Raw genomic sequence first — 18,972 nt, forward strand, 5'->3', positions numbered from 1 at the left:
CAAAGGTTTTTTATTAAATAAAGCATTTTACCTCATTAGAACTTTTTTTTTTTTACATAACTGAACCCACAAAAACCACAATTTTTGTGGTACACAATCATTTCGGTAAGAACAACAATATAAAAAAAAAATTATATCGCCAAATTACCCATTATTTTCTTTGTAGGGAAGGTACGTTTATGTATTGCTCATATTATCATACATTATAGCTATTCAATCTACATAATGACAAACTGCGTGGGGGGATACTGTATATTGTATCACAACTGATCAATGTGTTCTGGGATCGTTTGCCATTCCCTCGGTCGACTCGAGAGCAACTAGTTAGGTCTATCCAAAATGGCGACGCACATCTAGGGGGCGAGTGTATTCATTTCGTCACGTCTCTTACACTTGTCATTGTTGGATTAACCCAGAAGGCATGTTTACAAACATAACCCTGCGGACTATTTTAAAGTCCTCGGCGGGTGTTCTGCGAGAAAGTGGCGCCCTGTGCGCAGCTGTGTCTGCGTCACCACTGAAGGGCTGCTCTGCGTTGTGGTCGGCACCTAAAGTCAGCTGCGGTATGTTTAATGGATAAACATTTATTATTTAAACACATATAGTGTAGTATTAACCCAATTGATACATTCTTGTCTCGCAACTGTTACGATTAATCACTGCTAGTTAGCAGGCAAGTAGCATCGTTAGCTCGCAAACTAGCTTCTATTACCAGCTAACTGCGCATGTGCAAACATCCTTTCCCTTGCCCCAACCGTACAAGCAAATTCTATCTAAGACATAAAAATTCTGCCTTAAAAAGATTGTAATGCTCAGTTTATTTTTTGGCATTGATTAAAATTATATTTTAATATGTTGCAGTATAGTTATACAACAGCCAACCACAATACTACACACTTAAGTTAATACTTTTTGTTTTTAGTTTTTGTATAGTTTTTTTATATTATATTATATATATTGGTATTTTATTGTATAACCAATCCCACAAAGGGATTATATCTTGATTCTGTAATGACAATCAAAATTCCCAATTTACACATACAATGCAAAATGCATGAATATGAATTTTGTCTTTCCACAGTGTCGGGTAGCTTTTCCTCTCCAACATTAGTCCGACATTATGCGCGCATGGCCAAGAAAAAGGTCACAGGTATGTTATGATTTTCACATATCTACTTGAGGCATTTTAATTTTGTTTTATTTTGGGACACATACCTTTTAAACTTTTTTTCTGCCATCCAGGTCCTCAGAGTCAACTCAGCGACCTTCCTCCGACAATGCTAAAGATGGATTATGCGGCTGTACCCCTCGCTCAAACGTAAACACAAAGAGACCGTGGTGGTGGTTGATCTCGCTGCCACTTTTTGTTTTTGGGAACAGTCGTTAAGAATTACTGTATGTCTTCTATTAAGTTAAAAGTCAATGTTGAGCTATCCTTTCAATCATCATTTGTATGCATTTAGAATTTTTGAAACTTTTGAAACTATAAAACTAGTCTAATTTTAGACTCTTTACACAAGTAAAATGGAACCTTTAATTATTATTTTTTATTGCTGATTATTGCATGGACTTATTTTGTCACCACAGAACAGACGATATTGTCAAAAGGCTTCTTTCGTTGGAGCTGGCCAATCATGTAAGTACCACCAATGTCACATTAATGCTAGATTATGATAGCAGCTAATGATCTGCAGCAGACTTTCTCAGGCAAGAGCACGGGCCCAGGCACCCAATTTGGACATTATAATCAATGCAATAGTTCATCAATCCACTTAGAGCAGGGGTGGGCAAACTACGGCCCGGGGGCCACTTGCGGCCCACCAAACGTTTGAATCCAGCCCGCCAGTTGCTTTCTAAGTATTTAAACTTTTAACATACAAACTGGCAACATGACTTTCAGGTCGAATGTCTTATTTAGTAAAAAAAAACAACAACAAAAAAAAACTGTAAAAGTAAATTACATAGTTTGGTGTGGTCTGATGTTTAAAGTGCTCCTGAAAAAAGGGACATGAAAACATACAACTGATAATATAACACTTCTACCGATAAAATTAGACAAATAATTCAAGGAAAATTATGAGCATAAAATAGTGTGTTTGTGTGTGTTAAATATATGTTTTGGCCCCACGGACAATTTTATTAACTCAGTGCGGCCCATGTGTCAAAATATTTGCCCACTCCTGGCTTAAAGGGTAACTCAGAGGTAATCACAATGATTCAGGATTATCTACAAAGCTTATGCAAGCTTCATGCATGAGCACACTAGCATGCAAATCTTGTGTGAGAAGATCTTGCAAGATTAAAACGTAACAAGATTTCTTGTTCAGAAAAAAAATGTCTCATGAGGACGAGACGTGGAATATTAATACATGAATGAATCAATCATACAGTCCATGAAAATGAACTGGATAATATTGCCGGCCTCAAGCCATAGCACCTTGCCACTTTTGTTCCGTAGCCCTTTTGACAGTCTGTTCGTCTCACTGGGTGGAGGTGGGGCCGGTGGCATACACACAGAGTGCAGAAGGGTATAACGTAGTGGAAATTAAATGAGTAGATTGCAATATATACGTAGTCATATAGTATTTTTTTCATTGTGCTTTTCTTAAAAGTAACATCTTGCCTCGTTGTCATAGATCCAGTTTCGTGTATCGTCTTCTCTTGTGAACTGAGTGTCTGGTGACACCCCTATCTTATACTAAAGAACTAAGCAGAGCAATTGATGTACTCATGTTCGAGCACAGGCAACCTATTGTATATATTGAAGTATATATTGAATACACTCAAGGAGGAATACAGGAGGAATAGACAGGAGGAGTACAATATATATTGAATACACTCCTTTCCTCACGCCAGGTATTGAGGTACCTTCACCTTATATAATAGAAAAACAACAATTACACAATATACTGTAATTGAAAGAAATAATAAGCAACAAAAAAATCTGAAAAGTTGCAGTTGCTTTTCCTTTTATACGTGTAAGAGTTGCTAGCTCTTTCTTTGCTATGCCGATTATGTACATTTCTCCCCTCAGAGTGAAAAGCTCCAGCTGAAAACGGAGCAGCTGATCAGCAAAGTGCGGCGCCATGAGAACGACCGCACCTCAGTGGAGGTCCAGGGTGAGTTGATCATCACTCCTACACCACTCCTGTGAATCTCACATGTACCGACCCCATCTGTTGTGTGTGTGTGTGCGTGCAGTGGCCATTCTCACAGCAAGAATCCGGAACCTCCAGGAGCATTTGCTCAAACATCACAAGGTGAGGCCATGAGTTGAGTCAACATGATGCAATTACACGCGATGCGATTCATCAGAAATTGAATGCGCAAATGCGTCCCCCCCGTGCCGTCAGCACACACGTGAACTACAGGATATCCTGTGTCGATCACACCATGCACACAACATGGCTGTGGTTGGAAAATATACACACTGAAGCGTCTCGATGAGATCAGCGGTTGAAGCTGTAGTTTCCTGTGCATTTAAAAGCATGATGATCTTTCAACCCCTTCACATGTTCTACACATGTTCATACCTTAACGTCATGACTGTCTTAACATTCCAGGACAAATCCAATAAGAGACGCATGCTCATGGCCATTGACAGGAGGAAAAAGCTGTTGAAGAACCTGAGGCTGGTTCGCTATGAGGCCTTTGAGAAGGTCTGCGAGCAGCTGGGCATCACCTACACGTTCCCCCCAGAGTACTACAGGAAAGCAACTCGCCGCTGGGTGGCCAAAAAGGCCTTTTGCATTAAGGTGTGTCACTCACGAATGATTGAAGGTCACTAAATGCTACATTTTGGCTCCCCTCACCCCCTTTTGGCTTCGCCTAAACCTTTTTTCCCCACATGAACGTGTTGAACAAGGTGCCACAATAATATATTGGAAGCCTGTGGGCCAAAATCTTGCTTTGATTTGGAAATGTAGACAGTTTATGTGCTTTTAGTAAGCCACAATAGGAACATGTTGTTTTGTGTGTCTGTAGCTTTAATGCTAATGAGCTGTGTTTGTCCGTGCCTGTCTGACACTCTTTTATAATTTTATTCTTGACCTAAACATCAAATTTATACCTGTATCTCCAACTCACAAACACATCTCTAGATTGCTCAGCATGGGAATAAGCACAAGATGCATTCACGGACACTGCGAACATCATAGCGTCTTTATTATGCATGTGGATGTGGTTTAAATCAATAGAAAGACAAAAGCAATACGTAGGTATTGTCCTCACTTAGTAACATCACTCTTACTGTGTAAATATGTTGTGAAATCTCAGAAAGTGCACTCGAAACATGTGAAAATTACGTGGTGTCCTTGAATGTAACCCATTATTGCTCTTAATAATGGTTAAGGTTTAAAAAATGCAACTATTAAAGAGGCTGATGGCCTTGTATTTCTCGCTGACACCAAGTGTGACATCACATACTCACTTCCTGTGATTTGCGTCAGTGCAGAAGGCGTAGTATTCGAGTCAAACCTCATGTGTCAAACATTTTCTCTCAGGTCTTCCAGGCAGTGCAGAAGCAGAAAGCCGAGCAGAAGCTGAAACTGAAGCAGAGCTCGGATACCGCCGCCAACGCCGCCGCTGCTGCTCAGACAGAAGTTAAAAGCCTGTAGGTGTAAACAAATGTCCATCCAAACATTATCTGTACTGCTTTACCTGCCATTAACCCAAAATAAAAGATTCAAAGATCATGAAGTTGTCATCATTACTCTCCAACATCTATTTTAACTACAGTTAAAATTAATTGATGGTGATCCGTATAAGAATGCATAATCTGTATAAAAGTGAATATGCACACTGCATGAAAAAAAAAAACCACCCCATTCATCCACGAATCACCACCGACATCTCCAGCGCCAGGTTACTTCACCAATAAGCGTTTCACAACCTATGTTTCTACTTCCTGTGTGGCGAGAACCTCATCAGTCTTGATCAGGACCAGCGCAGACTGACGCTCTTCTGGTAAGTGACTGTTTTCGTGCTTAATTGTGCAGAATATTCCGTTTAAGTTAAGACAAGAATGCATAATAGTAAACACTGTGGCATGATGCTTGATTGTACTGTAGTACTTCTTCCTGTAGATTGACATGCACAAAAGTCCTTCGAAGCTTATTATTTCTAGTCCAAGGGGATGGTAGCACATTTATTATATGGCAAACATAACTGAAGGTGGTAAAAACACATTGATGAGGTTTAAGGAGCCAGTTGTTAAAATATAATGAAAAACGTTTGCAGGAGGGGTAACTGAGTGAATAACACCAGGCTTCATCTTTTAGGCCAGGGGTCTCAAACATGCGGCCCGCGGGCCAAATGTGGTCCGCAGGACACTAGTTTGAGGCCCCCGCCTTGATATGAAAGTTTAATGTTAGTGCGGCCCGCGCAAGTTTGATATGGATGCTGTATGGTATCATGTACCCAGAAAAAATTATTACGTTTGATTAATGTTCATGTTAAAGGTTAAATAACTGTTAATAGTTATCCTCCCTATCCGTGTGGAAGTGGTAAGTTTTTGGCTTTTTAAGTTTAAAGGAAATAACTTGAAGGCTACCGTTTAGGCCGCTAGCTCTCTAGTTTGCGAGTTAGCATGTGTCTCAAGACCCTGCAGTTGCGCAATATGTTGTAAATAAAAAGAGTATAAATGTGACTATAGTCGTGTTTTGTCATGTCTACAGGGCTCTAATAATGCTTTGTTCATTTTAATCTGAAAAAAATAATTTGTCCACCCACCAACTATACGTATGTGGTTTCTTAAATTTTTATTATTTGCCGTTTTATTATTATTACAATATTTATTTATTACTGATTGATTGATTTTCTTTATTCTTGATTTGTTTATTTATTTTTCATCTTATTTTGTGCAGAAAAAAATTAAGATATTTGAGAACAGTGGAATGTTTTATCAGAGCTTTTATTGTAGAAAATTGGAACCAAAGCACTGAAAAAGTTTGTATATTTTTCTGTTTTTAATAAATGCGTTTTTTTTTTGTTTTTTTTTTGGAAAACCTGATGCGGCCCAGCCTCGCCCAGACCCTAGCTCCAGTGGCCCCCAGGTAAATTGAATTTGAGACCCCTGTTTTAGGCATATTATCTACCTCTTAAGTGGGATTTACAAGATGTGGCAAGATTCAGATTCAGGTTGCTTTTTTCTCTGTCAAATAAATAAAATACTTTAATTTTGTAGTCTGCCGTAAAGAATAGTGTCAGTGTTCCTAACTAGACTGCTTTGAAACATCAGAACCAGCAGGCCACATGTCAAACCCAGTGGTGACCAACCAACCAGGTGCCGGCAGCTATGGAACCAATGTGCACACGGGACAGTGGAGCACAGGCCTCTGCTCCTGTTGCAGTGATTTGTTGATTTGTAAGCTTATACTCATTTAAGACATATTTTAAACATACTTGCCATGCAATAACATATTGTCCTTTCTGGGCTCAGGTGCTTTTGGCTGCATTTGCCCCACCGGATTGGCCTGCTACACAGCAAACAAGTACGGAGAGCACTGCTGCTTGGGTTTTGTCCCCGGAGGCTTAACGGCCATGAGGACTCACATGAGGCTCACGTATGGCATCGAGGTTTGTGGAAGTTATGTGTTAACATCCTTTGGTTCCTTTGATTTCAGGAACTCTTGTGAAAAGAACCCACATCATTTAGCAAGAGTGGAATTGTTAAGAAAGCTAACCTGCATCACACTTCCTCAGATGTATGGCTGTCATGTTGTTTTAGATTTTGTCGTTAAATTGTGTGTCCGTTCACAGGGAACAGTTTGCAACGACGCCCTCATGTCCTTTTTCTGCGGGATGTGTGAATTGTGCAGGATGGCCAGAGAAATACGCATCCGAAATGGAGAAGTTTAAAAGATCCACTGTTTATGTCCATTGTTTGTTTTTAGCAGCTTAGCTTTCACTATCGATCAAATCTGTATTAAACTTGGCATTCTCATGACTGTACTTTTAACTTAATTGGATATAATTTGAGAATCTGACCATGAATTGGTATTATATTGTTGCCAAATGTGTAATCAGGATTATTATTAAATTTGGATTTAAGTGAATTTGAACTGACTCTTGTAACCTTGACACATACAATGTTTTACTCAAAAGTCTGTCCAAATGTGCTCAAGTGATTTTCAACAACCATCAGGAATTATTCAATATCACTTTTTTAAATTCATTCATTCATTAATTTTCTACCCCTTTTTCCTCACAAGGGTCGCGGGGGTGCTGGAGCCTATCCCAGCTCTCATCGGGCGAGAGGCAGGGTACACCCTGGACTGGTTGCCAGCCAATCACAGGGCACATATAGACAAACAACCATTCACACTCACATTCATACCTATGGACAATTTGGAGTCGCCAATTAACCTAGCATGTTTTTGGAATGGCTGCACGGCGATCAAGTGGTTAGCAGACATCACAGCTAGGAGACCCGAGTTCAATTCCACCCTCAGCCATCTCTGTGTGGAGTTTGCATGTTCTCCCCGTGCATGCGTGGGTTTTCTCCGGGTACTCCGGTTTCCTCCCACATTCCAAAAACATGCTAGGTTAATTGGTGACTCTAAATTGTCCATAGGGTTGCACGGTGATAAAGTGGTTAGCACACAGGCCTCACAGCTAGAAGACCCGGATTCAATTCCTTCCTCGGCCATCTCTGTGTGGAGTTTGCATGTTCTCCCCGTGCATGCGTGGGTTTTCTCCGGGTACTCCGGTTTCCTCCCACATTCATACCTATGGACAATTTGGAGTCACCAATTAACCTAGCATGTTTTTGGAATGTGGGAGGAAACCGGAGTACCCGGAGAAAACCCACGCATGCACGGGGAGAACCTGTAAACTCCACACAGAGATGGCCAAGGGTGGAATTGAACCCTGGTCTCCTAGCTGTGAGGCCTGCGTGCTAACCACTCGACCGCTGTGCCGCCCACTTTTTTAAATTAATTAATTTTAATTTAATTAACATGTATTAATAATTTTCTGCAAATATTTTTACAGAGCAATGTAATATTCGTCCGTGTGGCAACACGTAGCTGATTGCCTCGTTCCTCTAATAGACTTAGTGATGCACGTGAGCGGTAGTGGTGACATGTTGTAACATTGTTGGTTAAATTAGTATGCGGATCAAAAGGATCTGCTGTGGCGAGTCCGTAATCAGGAAAAAACTGAAAGAAGCAAATAATGTTGGTTATTGGTGTGCCGCAAAATTTTTCCAACGTAAAAAACAAAAAAGGTTGAAAAATACTGCTCTAGCATACCTCAAGCTCAGAAAAGTCTTCTTCCGTAGAATAGTTGAACGATGCACAGTGACACCATCTGCACCAAGATCGTGTTGTAGGTCTTTGGAGTTGGTCTGTTGGTTGAGTTTGACTGTCGTCACCATCCTTCGCCTCCACTTATCTGAGATTTAACTGCCACTTCACTAGAAGCGTGCCTGTGGTTTTCCATTTCCTCAGTATGCTCCTCAGAGCGGAACCTGACAGCTGAAATCTCTGACCCAGCTTTTATATCCTGCCCCTAGACCATGATGTGGCAGTTGTTTTTGGGGCTACCATGGTGCTACTCTTCAAATGCAAAGAGAACAACTTGCAATTGGCCACCTTCTCATGATAGGCTTCACTTCTGTATGCAGGCCAAGGGTCAGTGAACTAACCAAACAAATGTTGTGTTCCAATAATTAAACCTAAAGGTATTCAAATCAATAAAACAACAAGGGTCCCCAAATTTATGCACCTGCCTACTTTTGTTTCAATAATTATTGCATACTTTCTGTAAATCCTATAAACTTCATTTCACTTCTCCTTTATCACTGTGTTCGTTTGCTATATGATGTATTTAACTGGAATTTCTGATCTCAACAACAAGGAAAATTTTGAAAAATATCAGGGGTACCACACTTATTCATACCACTGTAAGTAAGCTTGAATGATGACTTTATGCAGTAAGAGTGTTTAATCTTGAAGATTTTTATATATATATATATATATATATATATATATATATATATATATATATATATATATATATATATATATATATATATATGTGTATATATATATTTATATATTCATTCATTCATTTTCTACCGCTTTTCCTCACGAGGGTCGCGGGGGGTGCTGGAGCCTATCCCAGCTGTCTTCGGGCGAGAGGCGGGGTACACCCTGGGCTGGTCGCCAGCCAATCACAGGGCACATATAGACAAACAACCATTCACACTCACATTCATACCTATGGACAATTTGGAGTCGCCAATTAACCTAGCATGTTTTTGGAATGTGGGAGGAAACCGGAGTACCCAGAGAAAACCCACACATGCACGGGGAGAACATGCAAACTCCACACAGAGATGGCCGACGGTGGAATTGAACCCTGGTCTCCTAGCTGTGAGGTCTGCACGCTAACCACTCAACCGCCATGCTGCTATATTCATATATATATATTTATATATTTATATTGGTGTTAACATTGGTTGTATGTTTTTTTGTATTTTAAATACACTTAAATGGTTCTTATAGAGTTGGGACAGTGGGTGATATTTACAAAAATAAGCACTTCTTGCTCATACAACAATAAGACAATGTTACAAAATGTTCAACTTCTAACAGACATCAATTATTAATTTGGACAGATACTGCTTTATCATGATTGTTAAACTATCGCCTTCAATTTGGTATGAAATGAATATGCAGAAGGTGAAGCTCAGATTAATGTACATGGCTTAAGATCAAATGTCTGAAGGGGTACGTGAATGTAAAATGTTTGGGAACCACTGAATTAATGCAATTATATTGTGCATATTATAGTTTTAACATGTAATGTGCAAATGTACCTTAACTAACGACTCCACCATCACCATAAGACATTGCTTACTCAACTCGAGTTATTGAATAAAAGCTAATTTTTTCCATGTAAATAAAAAGAAACATGTAGGAAAAGCTATATATCGAAAGGCATACAATATGTATGACTATTACGCAGACTATCTAGCTAATGTGAATGTAAACTGAATCGGTTCGATATTTCTGATCTGATTCAACTTTCGTTTGAATGACGTTGAGCGCCCTGATTGGCTGATTTCTCAGTGGCCTGGCAACCAGTGGAGGCATTAGCAACCATCATCACGTCACCGAGCGCTCAAAAGCTAGCTAGCAGCATTTGAAGATAGCTCTCTTTTTCAAGAGAGAAGTTAAACCTTCCAGATTCAAACATGTCGTCACGGACTCTACCTTTGCTCTTTATAAACCTCGGCGGAGAAATGCTTTATATCCTGGACCAGCGGCTACGAGCTCAAAATATCCCCGCTGACAAAGCCAGGAAAGGTTAGCTGGCTAGCTTAGCAACACTTACAATCAATGCTACTGCTATGAACATGTAAACATACCTTTCATTCATAGAAACGCTTTATTATGACACCTGTTGATTAGCAGACTTTTGAATTTTGATGTAATGAATGTGGACGCTGTGTATTCACGTTTTTTTTTTAATTCATTAAAGGAGGTATTATTAGAAGGAGATGTATTATTACAATAGCGTGCACGCTTATACTGTACGCACAATTTACTATATACAGGATATTTTGCTAATTCAAAGAGAGCTTTGATGCTCACTGTTTGGAAAACTTGTGTATCCTCAAGAAAAAGGTGACGGTCAGGCTTTTAAACATATACTACACTATATATTTCCACATATAAGGGAGTCAGGGGTGTTTATTTACTCAACTGCTGTAAGTACCAGGCAAGTGTCAGACATTGATTTTTGTACAAAAAAACAAGTTTTGCACCAAGTCCCACAGTCTTGTATTATATTTAGAAATGTTTTACATTTTTTAAATTGGAAAAATAACTTTGTTTTATGAGACACTAGCCTTAGTCACAAACTGGTGGTGGCAACAGCTGCCCAGAGGTAGTGTGGCAGAAACAAGGATTGAACTAGCGACCCCTACCTCCTTAACCACTGTATCTCTAATTCTGAAATCGCATAGCACTTTCTTCTTCACTTCAGAATTGTTATCCACCTGCTTGCCATGTACCTCTGCTAACCGTATTTGTGCTTTCCTCCTCCTGGACTAGTTATGAATGATATCATCACCACTATGTTCAACAAAAAGTTTCTGGAGGAGCTCTTCAAGCCGCAGGAGCTTTACTCCAAGAAGGCACTGCGCACAGTCTTTGACAGGCTGGCACACGCCTCCATCATGAGGCTCAACCAAGCCAGCATGGACAAGGTAGTGTGCTGATCATATGTTACCTTCAGTCGTTTAACATGCATACTTTTAATACTAAAATGAAACACTGTAATATGATCCCAGAAACCCAACAAATTGCAAACTTATCTGATGAGAAATGACAGACACGTGTGTGCTATCAAATCATAATAATCATTGTATGTCTCCAAACATGATAAAAGGATTTTTCAGTTCCATTTAAATTGCAAGAAAATGCACATAGTTGTCATTCACATTACTGATTTTGACCATGTTTACTCATAGCAAGCTTTATTCAAATCACACATGGTTTGGAGTTGAGTTTTAGCTGGATTACGATAACAAACAATGAGTGGTTAGCATGTTGGCTACACAGAGTCACGGGATTTGGAAGACCTGGGTTCGATTCTGCTTTTGTGTTCTCCCCGTGAATGCGTGGGTTTTCTCCTGGTGCTTCGGTTTTACTCCCACATTCCAAAAACATGCTCGTCAGGTTAATTTGCGACTCCAAATTGTCCATAGGTATGAATGTGAGTGTGAATGATTGTTTTTCTATAGGTGCCCTGTGATTGGCTGGCAACCAGTCCAGGGTGTACCCCGCCTCTGGCCTGAAATCAGTTGGGATAGGCTCCAGCATACCACCGCGATGATAATTGGCATTATGTGTTGAGCTTGTGACACGTAGTGACCACCACACAATACTACACTGCTCACAAACACTAAAAGAACATATACTAGATCTGAATGAATTAAATATTCTTATTAACTTCTTATAGTTGAATGTGTTAATAACAAAATCACACAAAAATGATCAATGGAAATGTATTAGACTTATTAGAATCACACCAAAATTACATTTAATTGTACCAAATGGCCAATCTGGATCAGATCTGAATTACATTACAGCATCTGACACTGATTGCCTATATTAGATATAATTTGATTTGGCTCCCTCTGCTGGCTGGTTGCTAATTGCATCATGCTTTACTTCCAGCTCTATGACTTGATGACCATGGCCTTCAAGTACCAGGTGCTCCTCTGTCCCCGCCCCAAGGATATCCTACTGGTGTCCTTCAACCACATGGATGCAATCAAGGAATTTGTCAAAGACACTCCTTGCATCTTGAGCCAAGTGGACGAGACGTACCAGCAGATCATTGAGGTGTGACGTCACTATCCCGATAAAATTAGATTGCTGGGTGTGGGAGGATGTTGTTCTGTCTGGAAGCAAATTAGGTTTAAAGTAAAAGTAGTATAAAGTAGTGTCCGGTCATTTGCTCTTTTTCAGATGTACACGCCGTTACTTAGTGGTGAATTCCAGCTGATTAGACAAACGCTTCTAATCTTCTTCCAGGATATGCACATCAGAGTGAGTCTGAACATGGTTGGAAAAAAAAACACATCAAGCACATGTCTTGTTTTGCTTATGAGACTTTGTGTTGTTCCTTGCCAGGTGTCTATTTTCCTCAAGGATAAAGTGCAGAACTCCAACGGTCGATTTGTGCTTCCCACCAGCGGCCCCGTACCCTACGGCACACAAACCCCAGGCTTGATAAGGTGATGTTAACACCTAAATATTCTTATCCTGGTAAACAGAACCTTATAATACATTTCACGATCCCAACCATCTACCTTCAGAGTGTAATCTCAAGCTTAAGTAGGCCCATGTGAAACTAATTGCATTACTCTTCTTTCTTAGCCTTTGGATTCTAACTTTAGACAAGTTGTATGTTGAGGTATCTTTAAATGGAAGGTTGTTTGCAAAAGACCTGCTGAGGATGCAACATGAAGAAATTAGGATAGCGTAAGATAGATAAGCTGTAGAGAAAGGAGACAGATAATACAAAGAACAATGTGTATAATTTCAAGTAATTGTAATGGTTTGTCTTGGACATGCTTAAAGGGGGCCTGTTAGGCTTTTTCCACTTTCTTGACATATGTGTTGTTAGAATGTTGTACTTACATGTTAAACGATGCAAAAGTTTCAGATAATGAGGGTTTGGAAGTGAGCCATGAAAGAAATTTGGGATGGCTCAGAACGCTCGGTTCCAGACCCGACCACTATATGTGCATTTCTGTGAAAAAGGATTCAATGTTCATAAACGGAAAATTTTGTAGTTAGAACACAGAAAACCGGTGTATGACTTTTATTATTATTTCCGTAATTATATTGTTACCCTAAATTTTACCATTTTTCATAGAGCCCTGTAAACATGAAATAACACCCCTATAGTCATCCTTACCCTCATATTACCCAATATAATTATAATTAGAGAAAATGAGCCATTCAAGACACAAATAATACTTGTGTGTATAATACTTCAATAAATGTCTTTCGGACGTCTCAGAGTTGAGTTTCAGTTAGAGTATTGTTATTATTATTATGATGATGAGACATCATCCATTTTCTATACCACTTATCCTCATTACAGTCGCGGGGGTATGCTGGAGCCTATCCTGGTTGGCTTCAGGCGAGAGGCGGGGTGCACCCTGGACTGGTCGCCAGCCAATCGCAGGGCATCAGCTAACTTACGCTCACACTCTCACATTCCAAAAACATAGATGCTAGGTTAATTGGTGACTCCAAATTGTCCATAGGTATGAATGTGAGTGTGAATGGTTGTTTGTCTATATGTGCCCTGTGATTGGCTGGTGACCAGTCCAGGGTGTACCCTGCCTCTTGCCCGAAGACAGCTGGGATAGGCTCCAGCATGCCCGCGGACCCTCGTGAGGATAAGCGGTAGAAAATGGATGGATAGAGGGACCAATGTTAGAAGCACAATGGAGCTGAACAACTGTACTTGTTAATAGAGCTATGAGACAGAGCTATGCTTTCCTTTCCACTTTCCCATTCACACCAAAGCATTATTGAAGTAATAAAACGTGTTACGTAGAATGAGTTTTGATATTTCAGAAATACCATACTTTCTAATTATCGTCTGCTTCCAATTAACTAATCCTCTGCTCTTTTATATTGCTGCTGTGTTGTACAATATACTTCTTAATAAATGAGAAATGTTATTTATAACTGTATTAATTGAATGTGGACATTTCAGGATGTTCAGCTGTAATGGCGAAGAGTCAAGCAGGCTGCAGTTCAACAACGGTGGAAACTATGCCGCTGCTCTCTGTGAAGGATCCTGTGAGCTTTTCGGAGACAGGGTCACCAAACTAGGCACAAACATGTAAGAGTTCCCCAAACACACAATGCTGACTTTCCTGTAAAAAACGTCCATTGTTTGTGATCATGACTCACATACATACAGGTACAGCGTGTGCCGTCCGGTGGAAACTCACATGTCAGGTACACTGAAGAACTCTGCTCAGCACACAAAGGTGAAAGAGGTTCTTTCTTTTAAGGTATATGTTGCTATGTTGGTGTATTAAAGCTTGATGTGTTGACCCAGGTCAATACTGCTCCCAACCCGCTGGCCAAAGAGGAGCTCAATCTTTTAGCCAAGCTCATGGGAGGCTTAGAAGTCCAGAAACCACCTGGGAATCTGGACAGTAACTTCCGGGTCAACCTCTTTGCTACCGACGAGGAGGAAGAGTGGGTGTTGTTTCTTCTTTTGTGTGTGTATCATTAAGTACTGTCATTTATTCCAAGTTATTCCAAATTGTTTGCTGTCACAGAGAGGCGTTAATGTCGAGACCAGATGAGCTGTCGTATGGATTCATAAACATCCAAGCTACAAAGGTACAGCTTTTGAGAGAACTAGAATGGGATTAGGAACCACTCTTTGAGTATCGATGGACAGATCAAAATATCAATAACATCAGTGCCTTGCAGCACATTTATCACTTGCAAAATCCATCTTGAGAGCTAAAAGGAGATTTTTAGTTCCATCTAAATAGGAAAGCATGCATAAAGAGCCTACGTATACATACCGGTTAAATGTTTGCAGACACATTGGCTTTAAATTGCAAGAGAACATGTCTCCAAACAACTGTAAATGAAAAATTAAGACCTACTGTCTGCTGATAACTCAGAACAATTTTACCATAGGAAATAATGGAGTGAATCAATTTATGGGTCAAACTGTTGCCATCGTAAGAGTGTTGCTTCCTGTTCAGTTGAATGCCTTAAAAGTTTGACAAACCCTCTATTCCATTACTATTAACTGTGTGACTTGCAAGACTGAGCTCAGTATTTATTGAAAAGATTGCCCCCTCCATGTGTTTTGCTTTTTCTTTGTCTTTTCTTTTCTTTGATGCCGCTACAGAGGGTTACCAGTGATGTCAAACATGCAAATTAATACCCATAGTATTGGAACGGCAGTGGACGAGAGGAATCGTCAGTACACGAGTCTCTGTCAATGCTGCTCAATTAGTCATAATAATAAGAGAAAAAAAAAACAAAAGGAGATTTCCTCCCCCGACTCCAAATTGTCCATAGGTATGAATGTGAGTGTGAATGGTTGTTTGTCTATATGTGCCCTGTGATTGGCTGGCGACCAGTCCAGGGTGTACTCCGCCTCTCGCCCAAAGTCAGCTAGGATAGGCTCCAGCATACGCCCGCGACTCTCATGAGGATAAGCGGTATAGTATACTGATGGATGGAGCCGGAAGATTTAGACCACTCCAAATTACTCCAGAGGCAAAACCTAAATTTTTAAGATCTGTCTCTCTTCCATTAATTCACATTTTTTGCCATTTTTGTAGGAAAAATGACAATGCTGTTCAACTGATTTTTATGTGATTATAGTTCCAAACACTGTTTTTATGCCAACACAGGCTTTTGTAAAGGCAACAGATTGACCCTGTAATAGATTAATTCACTTGACATTGCATTCCTTTGGAAAACATTAGACAAACTTCAGAAGTCGGCTAGCGTCATATAATTAAACATTCCTCATTGGCAACTCTTTGTTCCACAGGACCAAACGGCCAATGCGGAGCTGGCCAAAATCATGGGCGAGTTCAGTGAGCCTCGGGCGTCACGGGACCAACCCCCAAGTGCCAGCAGCAAAGGAGACGACCTCTTGGCCATGATGGATGGCCTGTGACCGCTTGGCCCCCCTTTCCCACAGAAGATTCACTCTTAAGGGTGTCCCCAATGGCGATGCTTTGTTGTCTACATCAGCACAACACGTTGCTGCAACCTGTGTAGACCAGAAAACCTTGAGGTGCTCCCCTCCCCCAAACAGGTGTAGGCCTGTATGGTACAATGTATGCAGAGACTTGCAGATACACTGTCATAAGACACTGGCAGTTTGACATGCACCATTTTGCCCATCTCATGCATACCGTAAATGCTGGAGCTGTTAAGTTCCCTCAAAGACGTTAGTTGGAAGCAGGCCATAATTGGAGAGACTATTGTTTCTGAAAATTGGTAATTCATATAACATAATTTTTAACTTCAATGATGATTTGGAGTGCATGAGAATGTCAGAGGAAAACAGTAGTTTTTTTTCAAAAGCAGGATATTGCACAACTCATCAGCAACATGACCAACGTTGTAATAGCGGTAGGGAGCATTAATACTGCTAATGAGTTCATTACAAATGACAGGTCTAACACCAACAAGCTGGGAACCATTTTAAAGCACATACAGAGGTAGATGAAACTGCTGGAGGTTAACCACTCGTGATACTGCGAATACATAAAAACTACATTAGGAGGTTACCTACAGCCACAGCTAAAATGTTGGGGTTTTTTTTTTTATTTTGCAGCTGTGCAATGTTTTTTCACTCACTCCCAATCAGCAACTCCAGTAATGTCATCCATCAGCTATAGAAGATTCTGCCATTAGTCAAGGCATTTTCAGTGTTCTTGGTATTCATTCAAGAAGGAGATGCTGGCCGCATCATTTTTAGGTTTGTAGTCCATCATTTTATGTTAAAGAATCAAACTCTTGCTAACCTCTTCTGTATTTTAAAGGACACAGTGCAAGGGAATGGACCCAAGTGCTCTTTACAAACGTGGTTTTTAGCTTCCCTGTAGTAGAAAAGAAGTCCACTTTGTGGTGGTGTCTCAGGGATGACTCTTAAAAGGGACGTATTATGCTCATTTTTCAGTTGTGGACTCCCATAGAGCAGATACTCATCATAACCTGCACAGAAAGCTTTCTAGATCTTCCACAATTGGCACCTATTCAGGCTTTCCAAAATGGTCTGTTTTTATTTATTCCACCCATGACCCGCCTTTGAGCACGCCTACTCCGCTGTGATTGGTCACATTCCCAATCACTCCCGAGGACTTCCGGACTACTGCCGAAGCCAATATTCTTAATTTTGGCGGTATGAGACTTGATAATAATAGTGTAAATTGAGTCATTAAACGTGTTTTGCGATACAAACGGTGTTTAAAAAACTGGTAGATCCACAGATTGTAGTGAAAAAGGCTATTAGCAACTACATACATTGGTGATCTTGTAATTTGCATGCAAGATACTTCCTGTATTAACACTATAATGCTACACAGACAACAGCTTACGTACACAAAACAAACATATTTCGGACACTGATAAATTAAATAGCTTACAGCTTGCACATCTGACTCTTCAACATGACCAAATGTGCAAACCTCATTATCTGAAATTTTGGCATCGTTTAACACAAGATTACAACATTCATACAACATTTATAACATTTATTAAAGTGGAAAAAGCATAATGGGTCCCTTTTAAGAGGTAAAATTTTAATCATGATGGACTTGCAGCCCAGAAACTCTTATTTAATATGTAAATATGTGTATGACAGTTTATTCATCCGAATGTATTTTTTAAATATTAAATTTCAATTCAACTTTATTTATATAGTGACAAATCACAACAGCAGTTATCTCATAGTACTTTACACATGGTTACAAAGAGAACCAACTGAAAATTTGTGCATTATGATGCTGTGTAATTATCAGTTGAAATATATTAAAAATTCTGATTTGCAAAATATTGGACCCATGTTATTTGAGTGGTGATACACTAATAACTGTATTGGCACTAGAGGGTGCTGTTGATCTTGAAGTACAACTAGACTTACACACATTGCTGAATATTTTTATTCTGCTATAATTGCTGTTTATTTTGGAATTAGTAGGAAATTAACACATTAACTTGGTATTTATTTCATTTATTCACCATAAATTGATTAATAATTAGAAACTTTTATATTTTCCAATGATATTTTAAGTTTTTTTGAGTGTTCTTAAGCATGCATACCAAATAATGAAGGTGGTGCATTATCACAATAAAATACATAATTCTCTGATTGTATGTGCAGGTATTGAAGTAATCTTAATGGCCTTGGCCAAGCAGTGAAGATACAAATTAGAAAAGCTACCCTGAAAGACAATCAAAACAAAAGCACCATTGCATATTTGAATAATGCTTTCAGTGGATGTTATCTGCTACCATAGCTTCTGCGTGACGCATGAATTAATTTCCTCTTTTAAAAAGGTGTGGTCATGCAAGAGACTACAGATGCTATATAGCCTGCCAACTGTTTCATGTGGCCGTGGGGGGGCTGAGTCAAGACAGGAAGACCAATGTGACTTAAATAAGTCCATGCCGTTTAAATTGCTCTTTCTTGTGGCTGTGGTTGGAATTTTTAGCTCACTGATGTCGGAATTGGCTATATTAATAAGTGTGTGTGTTGATAGAATTGAATAATAGAATTGAACATGTGAAGTTTATGATAACCCTCACACTTGCACAGATGACCTATTGTAACCTTATGGGAAAATAGTTAACCCATTAAAGAGCCTGAGCAGATTGAGTGCCAGTCAGTCTTTATCATTGTAATAATTTGTCATACTAAACAAATAGAGTATTAAGT

The 18,972-nt window shown here is 39.6% G+C and overlaps 3 protein-coding genes across 5 annotated transcripts; all 3 read left to right on the forward strand.

Annotated features, from left to right (window-relative positions):
* The first annotated feature begins 309 nt into the window (after positions 1 to 309).
* mrps15 (mitochondrial ribosomal protein S15) lies at positions 310 to 4,683 on the forward strand. The gene is made up of 8 exons (XM_058053418.1): positions 310 to 563; positions 1,082 to 1,150; positions 1,243 to 1,318; positions 1,588 to 1,636; positions 3,035 to 3,119; positions 3,202 to 3,260; positions 3,564 to 3,755; positions 4,503 to 4,683. Exons 1-8 carry the CDS (start codon positions 422 to 424, stop codon positions 4,614 to 4,616), a joined length of 786 nt encoding a protein of 261 aa, XP_057909401.1. The 5' UTR covers positions 310 to 421; the 3' UTR covers positions 4,617 to 4,683.
* A 239-nt stretch (positions 4,684 to 4,922) lies between these two features.
* On the forward strand, positions 4,923 to 7,021 carry LOC131105437 (cornifelin homolog). 3 transcript variants are annotated; one of them, XM_058053552.1, is made up of 5 exons: positions 4,923 to 4,965; positions 6,021 to 6,138; positions 6,239 to 6,364; positions 6,440 to 6,576; positions 6,760 to 7,021. In XM_058053552.1, the coding sequence occupies exons 2-5, from the start codon at positions 6,117 to 6,119 to the stop codon at positions 6,856 to 6,858; spliced, it is 384 nt and encodes a 127-aa protein (XP_057909535.1). In that variant the 5' UTR covers positions 4,923 to 4,965; positions 6,021 to 6,116; the 3' UTR covers positions 6,859 to 7,021. The 3 variants fall into 3 exon arrangements, with proteins under 3 accessions (XP_057909535.1, XP_057909537.1, XP_057909536.1); XM_058053554.1 differs by lacking the exon at positions 6,021 to 6,138 and having other exon boundaries at positions 4,944 to 4,965; XM_058053553.1 differs by lacking the exon at positions 4,923 to 4,965 and having other exon boundaries at positions 6,015 to 6,053.
* A 3,069-nt stretch (positions 7,022 to 10,090) lies between these two features.
* oscp1b (organic solute carrier partner 1b) lies at positions 10,091 to 18,856 on the forward strand. The gene is made up of 10 exons (XM_058053199.1): positions 10,091 to 10,313; positions 11,064 to 11,218; positions 12,192 to 12,359; positions 12,486 to 12,566; positions 12,651 to 12,754; positions 14,254 to 14,382; positions 14,464 to 14,533; positions 14,605 to 14,747; positions 14,831 to 14,894; positions 16,075 to 18,856. Exons 1-10 carry the CDS (start codon positions 10,202 to 10,204, stop codon positions 16,201 to 16,203), a joined length of 1,155 nt encoding a protein of 384 aa, XP_057909182.1. The 5' UTR covers positions 10,091 to 10,201; the 3' UTR covers positions 16,204 to 18,856.
* Positions 18,857 to 18,972: the final 116 nt, after the last annotated feature.

The sequence above is a fragment of the Doryrhamphus excisus genome, chromosome 17 (assembly GCF_030265055.1).
Source record: "Doryrhamphus excisus isolate RoL2022-K1 chromosome 17, RoL_Dexc_1.0, whole genome shotgun sequence".
Taxonomy (NCBI): Eukaryota; Metazoa; Chordata; class Actinopteri; order Syngnathiformes; family Syngnathidae; genus Doryrhamphus; species Doryrhamphus excisus.